Source organism: Cetorhinus maximus, chromosome 19 (assembly GCF_964194155.1).
Source record: "Cetorhinus maximus chromosome 19, sCetMax3.hap1.1, whole genome shotgun sequence".
Classification (NCBI taxonomy): domain Eukaryota; kingdom Metazoa; phylum Chordata; class Chondrichthyes; order Lamniformes; family Cetorhinidae; genus Cetorhinus; species Cetorhinus maximus.
In genome coordinates this window covers 74,714,071-74,728,420 of record NC_135897.1, presented here as the reverse complement: position 1 = coordinate 74,728,420, position 14,350 = coordinate 74,714,071, and the positions used below count along the sequence as shown (strand labels likewise).

Below are 14,350 nucleotides of genomic sequence, written 5' to 3'. Positions count from 1 at the left end.
ATGTCCTCAATAATAAGTCACTGAAAGCTAGCATGCAGGTGCAGCAAGCAATTGGGAAGGCTAATGGTATGTTAGCCTTTATCGCAAGAGGATTTGAGTACAGGAGTAGCAAAGTCTTGCTTCGATTGTATAAAGCCTTGGTTAGACTACACCTGGAGTACTGTGTGCAGTTTTGGTCCCCTTCCCTTAGGAAGGATATTATTACCAAATAGGGAGTGCAATGTAGGTTCACCAGGCTTGTTGCCGGAATGGTGGGACTGTCTTATGAAGAGGGATTGGGGAACTGGGCCTGTATTCTCTAGGGTTTTAAAGAATGAGAGGTGCCCTCATTGAAGCCTACAAAATACTTAAAGGAGTAGACAGGGTAGATGAAGATAAGATGTTTCCCCCGGCTGGGGAATCTAGAACCAGGGGCACAATTTCAAAATAAGGGGGAAGCCACATTGGACCGAGATGAGAATTTTTTTTACTCAGAGGGTTGCGGATCTTTGGAATTTGTCCCAGAAGGCTGTGGAAGCTCAGTCATTGAGTATGTCTAAAGAAGAGATTGACAGATTTCTAAATACCAATGACAAAAAGGGATATGGCGATAGTGTGGAAAAGAGGCGTTGAAATGGATGATCAGAAATGATTGTGTTGAGTGGCGGAGCAGGCTCGATGGGCTGAATAGCTTATGCCTGTTCCTGTGTTCCTATGACCCCCCAGTGTAGCAGACAGTAAGTAGCAATGGACTGAATGACTTCCTCTGTGCAGTAATTTTTTAATGATAATTAGCTTGGGTTTCTTGGTGTTAACATTCACTTATTACTGATTTTGATCACACTAAAGGATCTGTACTTACCTTGGATACCAGGTGGTCCGCGAGCTCCTGTTTCACCACGAACCCCTGTTGGTCCTGGGACTGCAACCCCACTACTCTTGTTTCCTTTTTCACCTGGAACAGAGACCATCAGTGAGTTACGCGATACTGTGAATAAAGCTATGAAAGGACATTTTGTACCAAATCCAGAACTCTATTCCATAGCACCTCAATAGCAACACAAGAAATTGCAGCAAGAACTGAAGTACAATTCCCTTTTGCCTCCAGTTGTTTATCTGAGTTGAAGTGCTGTGGTGGGGAGCAGTGTTAAGGGAAAATCAGAGGAAGCATTTCTACTGGTCATTTCTTGCATGCTTCCTAATGCCAGGTTTGGACCACACTGATAAAGGTTTCGGACCATATTCACTTCTTTCTTAACCACAGGTGGTGCATAACTTAACAGCTCCGGAGTCTCACCGAAATTAGAGCTGAGCCCACATTTTTTTTTAGATCTTGGCGAAGCAGCACTGAATGAGTTAGGCTTACTGTTAATAGTTGCCATAGCTCAGCATAGGAGATAAGAAAGTGAGGCCCCATCTGTTGCAATTTTCTACTTTCCTCTGCTGGAAGTGGTTATTTACAATAGGAAATAGTTCCATGATCGCTGCCAATCCTGTGGCACTTAGCTCAGGAAGGCATTCTTCATGTGTGAGGCATTGGTTGTCAAAGGGTTATTAACTGTTGATTATCACAGTGGAGCACACTCTTGATCTCGAAAATACCCCCCCCCCACCAAAAAAAAACTTTCCAACAAAGTTTGCGGGATAGTAATCACCTTCCTAGTCCAGGAATGATGAGACCATTTACAGCATCTCTATACTATCATCTAAGTAGCCAGCTAGTTCAGCACAACCAGGGATCAAACCTGGGACCTTCTGTGTCTGTATGGCTTAGTAACAGAAAGGAAGAGAATGATATTTATAAAATTACAGACTCTTACATGTTCATTCTGTAGGCCTGTGATGGAAATGTGTTCCATTTCTCAGCATAAAGTTTGTCTACCTCGAAAAGCACAAACATTAAATGAAGCAAGTGGCAATTAAGGCTCCACAACATTCTGGTGCTGAATTTCCTGCCACCTCCCCTATCCTTGTGCAGGACAGCAGTTGGTGCAGCCTTATATTCTGCCTGACCATTAATAGGCCTATCGCTTGGCCAAGCTTAGTACTAGTCAAAAGGGAGCTGGCCGGGTGGAGAAAATGAGCTTGGACCTACCATGGTGCCTTGGAAATCCAACCCTGTGTCAAGGGGGAAGACACAGCATCAACATACGAATTAGGAGCAGGAGTAGGCCATTTGGCTCCTCAAGCCTGCTCCACCATGTGACAAGGTCATGGCTGATCTGATTGTGACCTTTACTCTACTTTCCTCTCTATCCCCTATACCCTTTGACTCCCATCAAGGGTCAGCGCTCTTTTTCCAGACCTTTGGATCCCAAGAAAGGGTGAGGAAATTCTTCATTTTATTTTAATTTGTCATTTAGCTACTTTGAATTGCTCGCCCCATCACAGAAATGATTTAGAAATTTTTATTTATTAATAGATTGTGCTAAATTTGATGGATTGAAACAAAAAATAAACAGGTCTGTGCTCTTACCAACAATGCTCACCACTCTTCTTTTTAGCTGAATATACTCAGCAGATCAGTCAATATTGCCCACACAAAAATACATGGAGTGAGGAGCTAGGAGCGTTTTTAGTTCATAAAACTTACAAACTTCACTACAACTCCAAATTGTCATACGAACCTGGGATACCACCAACTCCCCGAAATCCAGGCACACCACGATTACCTTTGGGTCCTTGTGTACCTGGAGGTCCAAACCCAGGTGGTCCAGGGGGGCCCATAGGTCCTGGAATACCAGGGATTCCAGGGGGACCTTGTAGACCCATGTCACCTTTTGGTGAAAATGGTGTCTGTAGATAAAAGGTTTTGTAAAATTAGTACTCATTAAATAATGTAATGAATGAAGAAGTATTGTGAGTTTAGGTTTAAAAACCACTCTGTTATAATATAATATGAACATTTATAACTGTTTCCTTACTTAAGTTAACTAAATAACTTTAAAAGTTATTATTCATTCTTAGGATGTGGACATCACTGGAAAAACCAGCATTTATTGCCCAACCTTACCTGCTCTTAGGAAGGTGCTAGTGGGAATTCTTCTTGAACTCCTGCAGTCTATCTGGTGAAGGTCATCCCACAGTGTAATTAGGGAGGGAGTTCCAGGATTTTGACCCAGGGATGAGCAGGAATGGTGATATAGTTCCAGGTCAGAATGGTGTGTAACTTAGAGGGGGAAAATGCAGATGGTGGTGTTCCTATACACCTTCTGCCCTTGCCTTTCTGGGTGGTGGAAACTGTGTCTGGTGAAGATGCCTCATACCCAATTTGCACATTTTTGAGGGTCTGGGAATAGGAGCTTTATTTAAATGTTTAAATCTAGGCAGGTGATTATGGCTGCAATTTTGTGACATTTGAGCACGCAGGACAGTTTGTGTAAGTACATTCAACTTGGGTAAGCATTCAGGATGGGTTGTTATATGAAAATTAATTTAAAGCTTGTGGTAATAGAACTTATAAATCAAATCTGGATCTATTTTACCTTTTTGTTCGACTTACACCAATGCAGATTTGTGCCAGTTGCTCTTTAGATTACAGACTTTCCCTTAACAATTAGCAGCTGGCAATAGATCAATTTGAACAGCTGATTTAAAAGCAGATAAAGACAGTAAGATATAAATTTCTTAATAATGGGTGAATGCTCCTGCAGTATCATTCTTTTAAAACCCAAGCAAACCTATTCATTTTGCACCAATTCTAGGGACAGAATTTTATGGGCGGGATGCCCCACCACCTGAAAAATGCTGCCCAAAATTATAAAGAACCATGAAAGGAACAAGAATATAGGTAACACTGTCAGTAAGATCCACTCTTGTTTCATTGGGCTTCTTCAGCCTTGTCAAGCATGCAGTATACAGCATTTTCCAGCTGTTTTATCAGATACAATAATATAATGGTGATGGTACTGAACCAGTAACCCAGGAGGTCAGAACCCACTAAGGCATGTTTTGAACTGAATTCAATAAACTTGGTAATATGTGGACTAGCACCAGAAAATAAATGACCACAAGGTCAAATATCCAACAAGTTCACAAATGTCTTTCAGGAAAGATATCCTGCCACTCCTACTTGATCTGGTTTGCACACAATTCTAGTCCAAAACTAATAGCAGTTGCTTCATGCTCCATGAAATGTCTGATCAAGTCACACAGATATAATCAAGACAGTGGCCCCCGCCACCTTCTTGACTCAACTCGGGATGGTAATGAAAGTGGTCTTGCCAGCCTTGCCCACATCTTGAGAACAATGAAAAAAATGTCGTACAGTCCAGCAGTGTCCTAACTAGTTAGGGCTCTGATCCAATTTTGAAGAACAAAGTGGGGTTGATGTTGAGGAGATTGCTGGAGGCCGCATTGAGAACTTCATAGGTAAGTTTTAAAATGCTTTTTGTGAGGAGAAGCATATGAATTTAGCTAATTGCAGGGGAAAACACATCTGCAAACTTCAATATTTTAAAAACTCTTAAGCCAGCAGCACTAAAATTTATTGCAAAAAAGTTTTATTACGCCCAATACACCTAAGTTCACAGGGAACAGAACGTCCCAATTGAAAGTGAATGATTCAGTGTTATTGATCCAGTGGGATAGAGAACCAAACCAATAGTCAGTGGTGAAACTGAGATGTACACCTCTCACTGCATTTAAAAGTGTGCTTCTACCTTTTACATTGACTGCAGCCAGGAGTTAATGGCAAAGAGATTCATGGGGGCCAAGTGGTGAAGCTTGGCTGCAGCAAAGCCACGACCCCTTTGATGTCATTGGAGGAAGGCATGCCCCTTGAGGTCCAGCGGTGCTCCAGTATTCTGGTAGGTGCTACTTAATGCTTTTAAGCAGAATTTAACTATTTCAACTCTTTAAAATACTTTCAATTGTTAACCTTTAGTAACCTTTAGTAACAAGTGTTAACAAGTGGGTTTGAATGTTTACAAGTGTTTACAGGTGCCTTCAGGTGGTTACAGGGGGCGCTAGGGCGAGGCTACTGGAACCAGAAAGTCTGGGCCATTGCATTTTTGATGTGGGGGGAGCAAGTTTCATTGAAAATTCTCTGTAAGTACCTGCAGCACCAATTGTTCCTATAGGTGGCACTATGATACACATATCCAATATTATAGTCTTTTCATAGAATCTTGGAATCATAAGTATGGTTACAACGCAGAAAGAGACCATTTGTCCCATCGTGTCATGCTAGCTATCTGTGAGAACAACTCAGCTAGTCCCACTCCCCCTGTCTTTTCCCCATAGCCCTGCAAATTCTTCCTATTCAGATAATTATCCAATTTCCTTTTGAAAGCCATGTTTGAATTTGTCTCCATCCCATTCTCAGGCATGCAGTGCATTCCAGATCCTAACCACTCGCTATGTAATAATTATTTTCCTCATTCCACCTCTGGTTCTTTTTCCAATCATCTTAAATCTGTGTCCTTTGGTTCTCGATCCTTCCTCCAATGGGAACAGTTTCTCCCCAACTACTCTATTTAGACCCCTCATGATTTTGAACATCTCTATCAAATCTCCTCTTACCCTGATTACAGCCTTCTTGACTGCATTACAACCTTTGTCCAAAACTGGACAAAAGAGCTGAAACCAAGAATGAGGTGAGAGTGACTACCCTTGACATTAAAGCAGTATTTGACCGACAGTGGCATCAAGGAGCCCAAGCAAAATTGAAGTAAATGGGAATCAGGGGGAAAGCTCTTCACTGGTTGGAATCATACCTAACACAAAGGTTGTGATTGTTGGAGGCCGATCATCTCAGCCCCAGGATATCAATGCAGAAGTTCCTCAGGGTGGTCCATCTTCAGCTGCTTCATCAATGATCTTCCCTCCATCATAGGGTCAGAAGTGGAGATGTTCATTGATGATTGCACAGTGTTCAGTATCAATCGCAACTCCTCAGACACTGAAGCAATCCGTGTAAAGATGCTGCAAGACCTGGACAACATTTAGGCTTGGGCTGATAAGTGGCAAATAATCTTCATGTCACGCAAGTGCCAGGCAATGACCATCTCTACCAAGAAAGAATCTAACCATCTCCACTTGACATTCAACAGCATTACCATCGCTGAACTTCCCCCACAAGCAAGATCCTGACTTTGGTCGGAAGCATAACTGGACAATCCATATAAATACTTTGGCTACAATAGCAGATCAGAGGCTGGATATTCTGCAGTGAGTAACTCACCTCCTGACCCTCCAAAGCCTGTCCACCATCTACAAGGCTTAAGTAAGGAGTGTGATGGAATTCTCTCCACTTGCCTGGATGAATGCAGCTCCATCAACACTCAAGAAGCTCAACACCATCCAGGACAAAGCAGCCACTTGATCAGCACTCCATCCATCACCTTAATAATTTGATCCCTCCATGGCGAGTGCATAGTGGCAGTAGTATGGACCACCTACAGGATGCAGCAACTTGCTAATTCTCCTTTGACAGCACATTCCAAACCCATGACCCTCTACCACCTAGACAGACAAGGCCAGCAGATGCATGGGAACACCATCGCCGGCAAATTCCCCTCCAAGTCACATACCCTCCTGGCTTGGAACCATAACACTGTTCCTTCACTGTCACTGGGTCACACCACATGGACTGCAGCGGTTCAAGAAGACAGCTCATCACCCTTTCTCAAGGGCAATTAGGAATGGCTGACAAATGCTGGCCTTGCCAGTGAGGCTCCCATCCCATTAAAGAATAAAAAAAAATCTTCCCCTCCCTAAGGAGAACACCACCAGTTTCTCCAATCCATTGTTAGAGTATGTTTTCCTGGCCACTGAGTTCCCAAAGATTTTTTGTTAAAATGGGGCTGGCCTAAGCTCTCTGCTGGTGTCCCTGCAGCTTCCCTTCTGGGACATCAGATTCTTCCTAATAAGTCCTGCTACTTTCTATAAATTCCATAGGAAAATAAGTATCTTCATTGTAAAGTCAGAATTTCATTATCCCATTGCAGTACTTGATGAAATAAAGTAAAGGTCAATGGTTTAGAATTGAATCTATTGACTATTAAAACATTATTATACAATTAGCACTGATTTTTCGTTAAAGAAAAATAACTTGCATTTATATAGCACCTTTCATGACTTCAGGATATCCCAAAGTGCTTCACAGTCAATGAAGTACTTTTGAAGTGTGGTCACTGTTGTAATGTAGGGAAACTTCACAGCCGATTTGCGCACAACGAAGTCCCACAAACACCAAGAAGAGAATTGAATGGACAAACTGTATTGTTGGTGTTGTTTGAGGGATAAATATTGGTCAGGACACTGGGAGAACTTCCCTGCTCTTCTTTGAATAGTGTCATGAGATCTTTTAATTTCACCTGATATTGCAAATGGGGCCTTGGTTTAAAGTCTCATGCAAAAGGAGGCACCTCCGACAGCGCAGCTCTCCTCTAGTAGTGCACTGAAACGTCAGCCTAGATATTGTGCTAAGTTCTGGAGTGGGGCTCAACACTACTCCTTCTGATTCAACAGGAACAACAACTTGTAATTATAAAAGGCCTTTAACATAATTAAAAATGCCAAGCCAATCACAGGAGCGTTATAGAGCAACATTTAACACCAAGCTTAGCACAATATCTAGGCTGAAATTTCAGTGCACTACTGGGGGAGAGCCACATAAGGAGATACTAGGGCAAAAAGGTAAGTTTTAAGAAGTGTCTTAAAGTGTCCCCTAAGGAGGAAAGGGAGGTCGAGTGGTGGACAGGTTCAGGGATAGGAAGTCCAGAGCTTAGGGCCTTGCAAGTTGAAGGCACGGCTGTCAAAGGTGGAGCAATTAATATTAGGGATGCGTAAAAGGCTAGAATCGGATGACACAAATATCTCAGAGCGGGCTGGAGGAGATTAGAGAGATGGCGGGGGGAGGTCATGGAGGGACTTGAAAATGAAACGAAAAATTTAAAATTGAAGTATTGCTTAACAGGGTGCAAATGTAGGTCAGCGACCACAGGGGTGATGGGTGAATGGGACTCGGTGTGAGTTAGGATGTGGGCAGCAGAGTTTTGGATGAATTGAAGAGAGAATTGTTAACAATATCAGTGACCAGGAAGGGAATTTAGGTTGTTAGCAGTTTAGTGGGAATAGAATTGAGGGAGCAAGTGGTGGGTCCCATGGACAGGAGGAACTTGGAGAGGGCATAAGGAAAGATAGGAGAGAAACAAAGGAAAGATACAATTTCAGGGCTAGGGCAGGGGAGAGCCTTAGAGGAAATTTGGCCAAGTGAGTTAGTGGAAAGGAAAGAAGCAGCAGAGGCAGCTGATTGGTGCTCTCAATCTTAATGGCAAAGAAGTCCTTGAGCTCTTGTTGCTGGTGGTGAGTGTAGAGGAGCTTCAAAGAGAATACTAACACTGAGTCAAAGCTGACACATTAAGAACAAGTAACAGGATGAATGTACTGACTGGGTCACCCTTAATTCCTTGGGGTCCTTGTGGTCCCGGTCGACCAGGTATTCCGTCACTTCCTTCCCTTCCTGTATCCCCATGGAAGCCTGGATCACCTTTGTTTCCTTTATCACCTTGGCTGCCACCGATTCCTGGTTCACCCATCAATCCTGGTGGTCCTCCAAAACCTGGAGAACCTGGAGAACCCTGGAAGTTGTTGATCAAAAAATAAAAGCAACATTGTAAAGCTGGAAAAAAGCAGGGAATTTCAATCAGCAAAATACTATACAAATTAGGGACAGGAGTAGGCCATTGGGTCCCTCAAACCTGCTCTGCCATTCAATAAGATCATGGCTGGTCTGATTGGCTGGCCTCAACACCACATTCCGCCTACCCCCGATTAACTTATGACTCTCTTGTTAGTCAAAAATCTATCTATCTATCTCTGCCTTAAAAATATTAATTGCCCCACCTCCTTCGCTCCCTGGGGAACAGAGTTCCAAAGATTCACGACCCTCTGAGAGAAAAAAATTGTTCTCATCTCTGTCTTAAATGGAAGACTCCTTATTTTTAAACTGTGTCCCCCAGTTCTAGTCTCTCCCATAAGCGGAAACATCCTTTCAGCATCCACCCTGTCAAGTCCCATCAGGATTTTGTGTTTCAATAAGATCACCTCTCAATCTTCCAGACTCTAATGGATTCACGACCAGTCTGTCCAGCCTTTCCTCGTAAGACAACACCCCTCATCCCAGGTATCAGTCGAGTGAACCTTTTCGGAACTGTTTCTAACACATTTATATCCCTTTTTAAATAAAGAGGCTATAAAACTGTACACAGTACTCTACATGTGGTCTCACCAACGCTCTGTTCAACTGCAGCAAATCCCTGCTTTTACATTCCATTCCCCTTGCAATAAACGACAACATTCCATTTCTTCCTAATCATTTGCTGTACTTGCATATAAACTTTTCTCCATTCATGCACCAGAATACCTAGATCCCTCTGTACCTCAGAGCTTTTTTTTTGGAAAAATATACTTCATTCATAAAATATCTGAAACAATATTACAAAACATTTCTAAATGACCATCACAAAAAGTGCAATCATATTCGACTTTTCCACATGGATCACGAGGTGCTTCAATACAATCAATGAACATTACAGTCATTTCATAATGGTCAATGCAGACAGTCAGACAGTGCTATGGTATTGGAGTTATTGACAGACGTCATGTTGCACTCTGAGGTGCTTCAATACAATTATGAAACATTTAAGTTCTGCATCTCACTCCATGTAAATAATATGCTACATTTCTAATTTTCCTGCCAAAGTGAACAAGCTCATTCTTTTCCACATTATACTCCATCTGCCAAATTTATGCCCACTCATTTAACCTATCTATGTCCCTTTGCAGACTCCTTATGTCCTCTTCACAACTTACTTTCCTACCTATCATTGTGTCATCAGCAAATTTAGTAACCAAACATTCGGTCCTTTCATCCAAGTCTTTTATGTAAATTATAAATATTTGAAGCCCCAGTACTGATCCCTGAGGCACTCCACTTGTCATATCTTGCCAACCTGAAAATGACCTATTTATGTCCACTCTCCGCTTCCTGTTAGCTAACCAATCCTCTATCCATGCTAATATGTTATCCCTTACACCATGAACTCGATTTATCTTGCGTAGTAACCTTTGATGTGGAACCTTGTCAAATGCCTTCTGGAAATCTAAGTACAGCACATCCACAGATTCCCCTTTATCCATGTTGCTTGTAACTTCTTCAAAGAACTCCAATAAATTAGTCAAACGTGATTTCCCTTTCACAAAACCATGTTGACTCTGCTTGATTGCACTGAGATTTTCTAAGTGCCCCACTATAACCTCCTTAATAATAGATTCCAGCAATTTCCCTATGACAGATGTTAATCTGTAGTTCCTGTCGTTTCCTGCTTTCTGTCTCCGTCCTTTCTTGAATAGAGGAATCATGTTCACTATTTTCCAATCTGACGGGACCTTTCCAGAACCTAGGGACTTTTAGAATATTAAAACCAATGTATCTACTATTTCAGCAGCCACTTCTTTTAAGATTCTGGAATGAAGCACATCAGGACCTTAACAGCTTTTAGTTCTAATAATTTTCTCAGTACCCTTCCTCTGGTGATTCTAATTGTTTAAAGTTCCTCCCTCCCTTTCACTTCCTGATTCACAATTATTTCTGGTATGTTATTTGTATCCTCTAGAGTGAAGACAGACTCAAAATATCTGTTTAATTCATCTGCCATTTCCTTATTTCCCATTATTAATTCCCCATTCTCACTCTCTAGAGGACAAATGCTCACTTTAAGGACTCTTCTTTAAATTCCTGAAGAAACTCTTACTATCTGTTTTTATATTTGTAGCTAGCTTTCTCTCATTCTCTAATTTCTCCTTCCTTATTAACCTTTTAGTCATTCTTTGCTGCTCTTTATTTTCTGCCCATTCTTCTGACATGCCACTCATCTTTGTGGAATTATGTGCTTTTTCTTTCAATTTGACACTATATTTAGCTTCTTTAATTAGCCATGGATGGTGCATCCTTCCCTTAGAATCTTTCTTTCTCACTGGAATATATATTTTCTGAGTATTCTGAAATAGCTCCTTAAATGTCTGCCACTGCACCTCTACTGACCTGTCCCTTAACTTAATTTCTGAGTTCAGTTTAGCCAGCTCTGTCTTCATACCCTCATAATTGCCCTTATTTTAGTTTAAAATACCAGTGGGGGAGAAGTTGGGGGTGGGCGTGGGTTGTGCCTTGGTGGGGGGGGTCAGGTTAGGTTTCAGGGTTGCGGGGGTGGGGTCAGGTTGGGCCTTGCAGGGGAGATGGGAGGTGGAATTGGGTCAGGCGTCAGGGGCTGGGGGGGGTTCAGGCTTTGGAGGGGTGGTCGGGTCAAGCTTCGGGTCGGGCCTCAATGAGGGGTGGGTCGGGGTTGGGCCTCAGCGTAGGTGGCGGTGAAAGCCGGGAGTCTGGCCTTGAGGGGGAGTCCTGATGGTGGGGGAATCATGTGAGGGGGGGTTCCTGTGGGAGTTGGGGGTGTTTCCCGTGGGGGATGTTTCCATGGGGGGAGGAATCCTGTGGGGGGAAATCCCATGGTGGGAAATCCCGTGGGGGGATCTCCCAGGGGGAAATCCCCAGGGGGGCAAATCCCATTGGAGGGGAAAATCCTATGGGGGGGAGGGAATCCTGTGGGTGGGGAATCCTGTGGGAAGAGAATCCTGTGGAGGTGGGGAATTCCTTGGGGTGGTGTAGTCAGGGGGTGGGGAGTCCCGTGGAGTGGGGGGAGTTCCCTGGGGTTCGGGGGCATGAGGGGAGTCCCATGAGGAGGTTGGTGTGGGCCTGTACAATAGTTACTCATAAGCTAATCCAGGGTTTCAATCCTTCTAACTTTTTCTAGCTATCTATTCATGTAACACAGTTGGAACCATTCGAAGTTTGTGATTTTAATTACATTTTCGGATGGGTCCCAGTGCAGGGCAATTCCCAAGGGAAGTTTGCGCTTCCCGAGCAATTGCCGTGCAAACCTTACCTGGGAACTTCTAGCGAGGGGTTCTCCAGAACATCTTTGGGGTACCCCTGAGTTACACTGCTCTGGAGCTCAGAGGTTATGGCCTATTATGTAACGTTGTAACACAAAGGGGCGCCTTCATTATGAGGTCATTAATTAATCGAATCTCATTGCATATCACCAGATCTAGCATAGCCTGCTCTCTTGTTGGTGCTAAAACATACTGCTCTAAAAAACTGTCCCGAAAATGCTCCATGAACTCATCATTCAGGCTTCCTTTGTCAACCTGATTAGTCCAATCTATGTTGATTATAATCACCCATGATTATTGTTGTACCTTTCTCACGAGCCCCCATTATTTCCCCCTCTATACTCTGTCCTACAGTCCTACGGCACATTATTTTAAATTTTGGAAATATGCTGTTATATTTGTTATATGCTGTTTCCTTGACAAAGTTTCGCTATTTTTCTCTTTAATCTGAATTTTATGGTTGGATAGTGTCCAGAGTTGAAGGTTAATGAGAAAGAAAGAAAGACTTGCATTGTACCTTACAAAACCACCAGGCATTGCAAAGCACTTTACAGCCAATGAAGTACTTTTGAAGTGTTGTTGCTTTTGTGATATAGGAAACGTGACAGCCAGTATGGGCACAGCAAATTCCAACAATGACCAGATGATATGTTTTTGTGACGTTGATTGAGGTGTAAATAACAGGCGGACACCAGGGATCACTCCCCTCCTCTTCTTCAAAGCAGTGCCACAGGATCTTTTTCATCCACTTGAGAGGGCAGGCAGGACCTCATTTTAACATCTCACCTGAAAGTCCAGCATTCCCTCAGTACTTTACTAGAACGACAGCTTTGATTTTTATGCTCAAGTCCTAGAGTAGAACTTGAACCTACAATCTTCTAGTTCGGAGGCAAGAGTGCGACCAATTGAGCCATGAGTGAGTTGTGACAAAGCTCAAAGACAAAGCTGTGATTCTGTTTGCAGAATCATCAGCTGAAGAACCCACTGCTAGGCTTTTGTAGTGTGGGGAGGGTGGGGGTGGGATTACATAAAGTTGACCACAAAATTATTCTAATTGTTCTAACAGTGATGGAATAAAAACAGAACCAGCCACAAAAACAGATTATCTGGTCATTTATCACATTGCTGTTGTGGGAATTTGCTGTCCATATATTGCCGGCTGCTGTTCCTGCATTTACAACAGTGACTAGGCTTCAAAAATACTTCATCGGCTGCAAAGCACTTTTGAGACATCTGGTAGTCAACAGAAGTGTTATATAAGTGCAAGTCTTCCTTTCCTAATTTGCAGTTTCAACAAAGGAATGCCAAAGAAATGGACAGAATTTGGAAAATTTGATGTCAGTTACTTTGCAGCAATTACTTTAAACTGAATACTTAGATGGCTTAACCTTTTCCGCAGCACTACAAGTTCTGCTTTATTTTTACATGTATTTTGGTCACTGGTCATGGTGACTGTCAGAGCAACATTTTTCTCCTGATTGAGACTATACTCATAGTAACGGGAGAGAGTAGGTGCCCTCGAATGCATCTTTAATCAGCTGGCTACACAATGGCATGAGCAGAGAGCGAGGAGAAACACTCCAGCCTGGTAGGGGGGTACTCAATGTGAGATCTCTGCAAACTGGGAGCTGGGGGTAGGGGGGAGGTGGGGGTGGTGAGGTGGGGTGGTGGTGTAAAGGATAAATGAAAAGAATCTTACCAGGAAACCTGTTCTTCCACTTTCACCAGAAGGACCAGGATTTCCTTTCAGGCCCGGTAATCCTGGTCTACCTATCGTGGAAACAAAGCGAATCATATATACCAAAGCAGGAACACCACAAAAGCTTTTCAAATTCCCGAACCTTGTTATTCTTAGAAATTAGAAAGACCCACATGAATGGGGGAACATTCTGAGAGGGGTATGAAGTGTAGCTTAAATAACATATTAATCTTGCATAATGGTAATAACAGTAATAGATATTTCTCTCCATCTTCTTTCTTTTTGTGTGTGCCGGGTGATGGGAAAAGGAACTGCTGAGGGTTGCGGATTACCTTTTCCAGTGGGAGTCACACCGAAAATGTGGCTGGTAGCCCTCAGTGGCTGCATCCTATCATTTGTTCAACTCCCCTACACCAGTAATATCCTCTTACCACTTTTCCACTACCCCAGCTACATCTTACCATTCTCTCATTATACAGCAATTTTCAAATTCAATTGAATACAAATTCCAACAGCTGGCATTTGAACCCATCTCCCCAAGGCATCATTCTTGAGATGACTAGCCCATGACAGTACCACTACACCACCATCTCTCATCCTGCATTCAATTAACAGAGTCATAGATTTGGGCAAAATATCAAAACTTTTCAGAGCGGTTATACCTTCAAATGATAACTTTAAGGCAAGAATTCAAATAAAATACAACAGATCAACTTA

General features: G+C 42.7%; 1 protein-coding gene and 1 long non-coding RNA gene across 2 annotated transcripts in view; both read right to left on the bottom strand.

Moving 5' to 3' along the window:
- Positions 1-2,751, bottom strand: part of col4a3 (collagen, type IV, alpha 3) — an 83,289-nt gene extending 80,538 nt beyond the window's left edge. Inside the window, exons 1-3 of the mRNA XM_078564449.1 lie at positions 2,652-2,751; positions 2,075-2,097; positions 842-1,013 (exon numbers count right to left, since the gene is read on the bottom strand). Of these exons, the coding sequence (XP_078420575.1) occupies positions 842-1,013; positions 2,075-2,097; positions 2,652-2,751 (295 nt within the window). The remainder of the gene's footprint in view (positions 1-841; positions 1,014-2,074; positions 2,098-2,651) is intronic.
- Positions 2,752-3,233: 482 nt separating this feature from the next.
- Positions 3,234-13,704, bottom strand: LOC144694223 (uncharacterized). Its single transcript, XR_013579690.1, has 3 exons — positions 13,634-13,704; positions 8,376-8,564; positions 3,234-3,268 (listed from the first exon to the last, which is right to left on the bottom strand). It is a non-coding gene; the product is annotated as an uncharacterized LOC144694223 (long non-coding RNA).
- Positions 13,705-14,350: the final 646 nt, after the last annotated feature.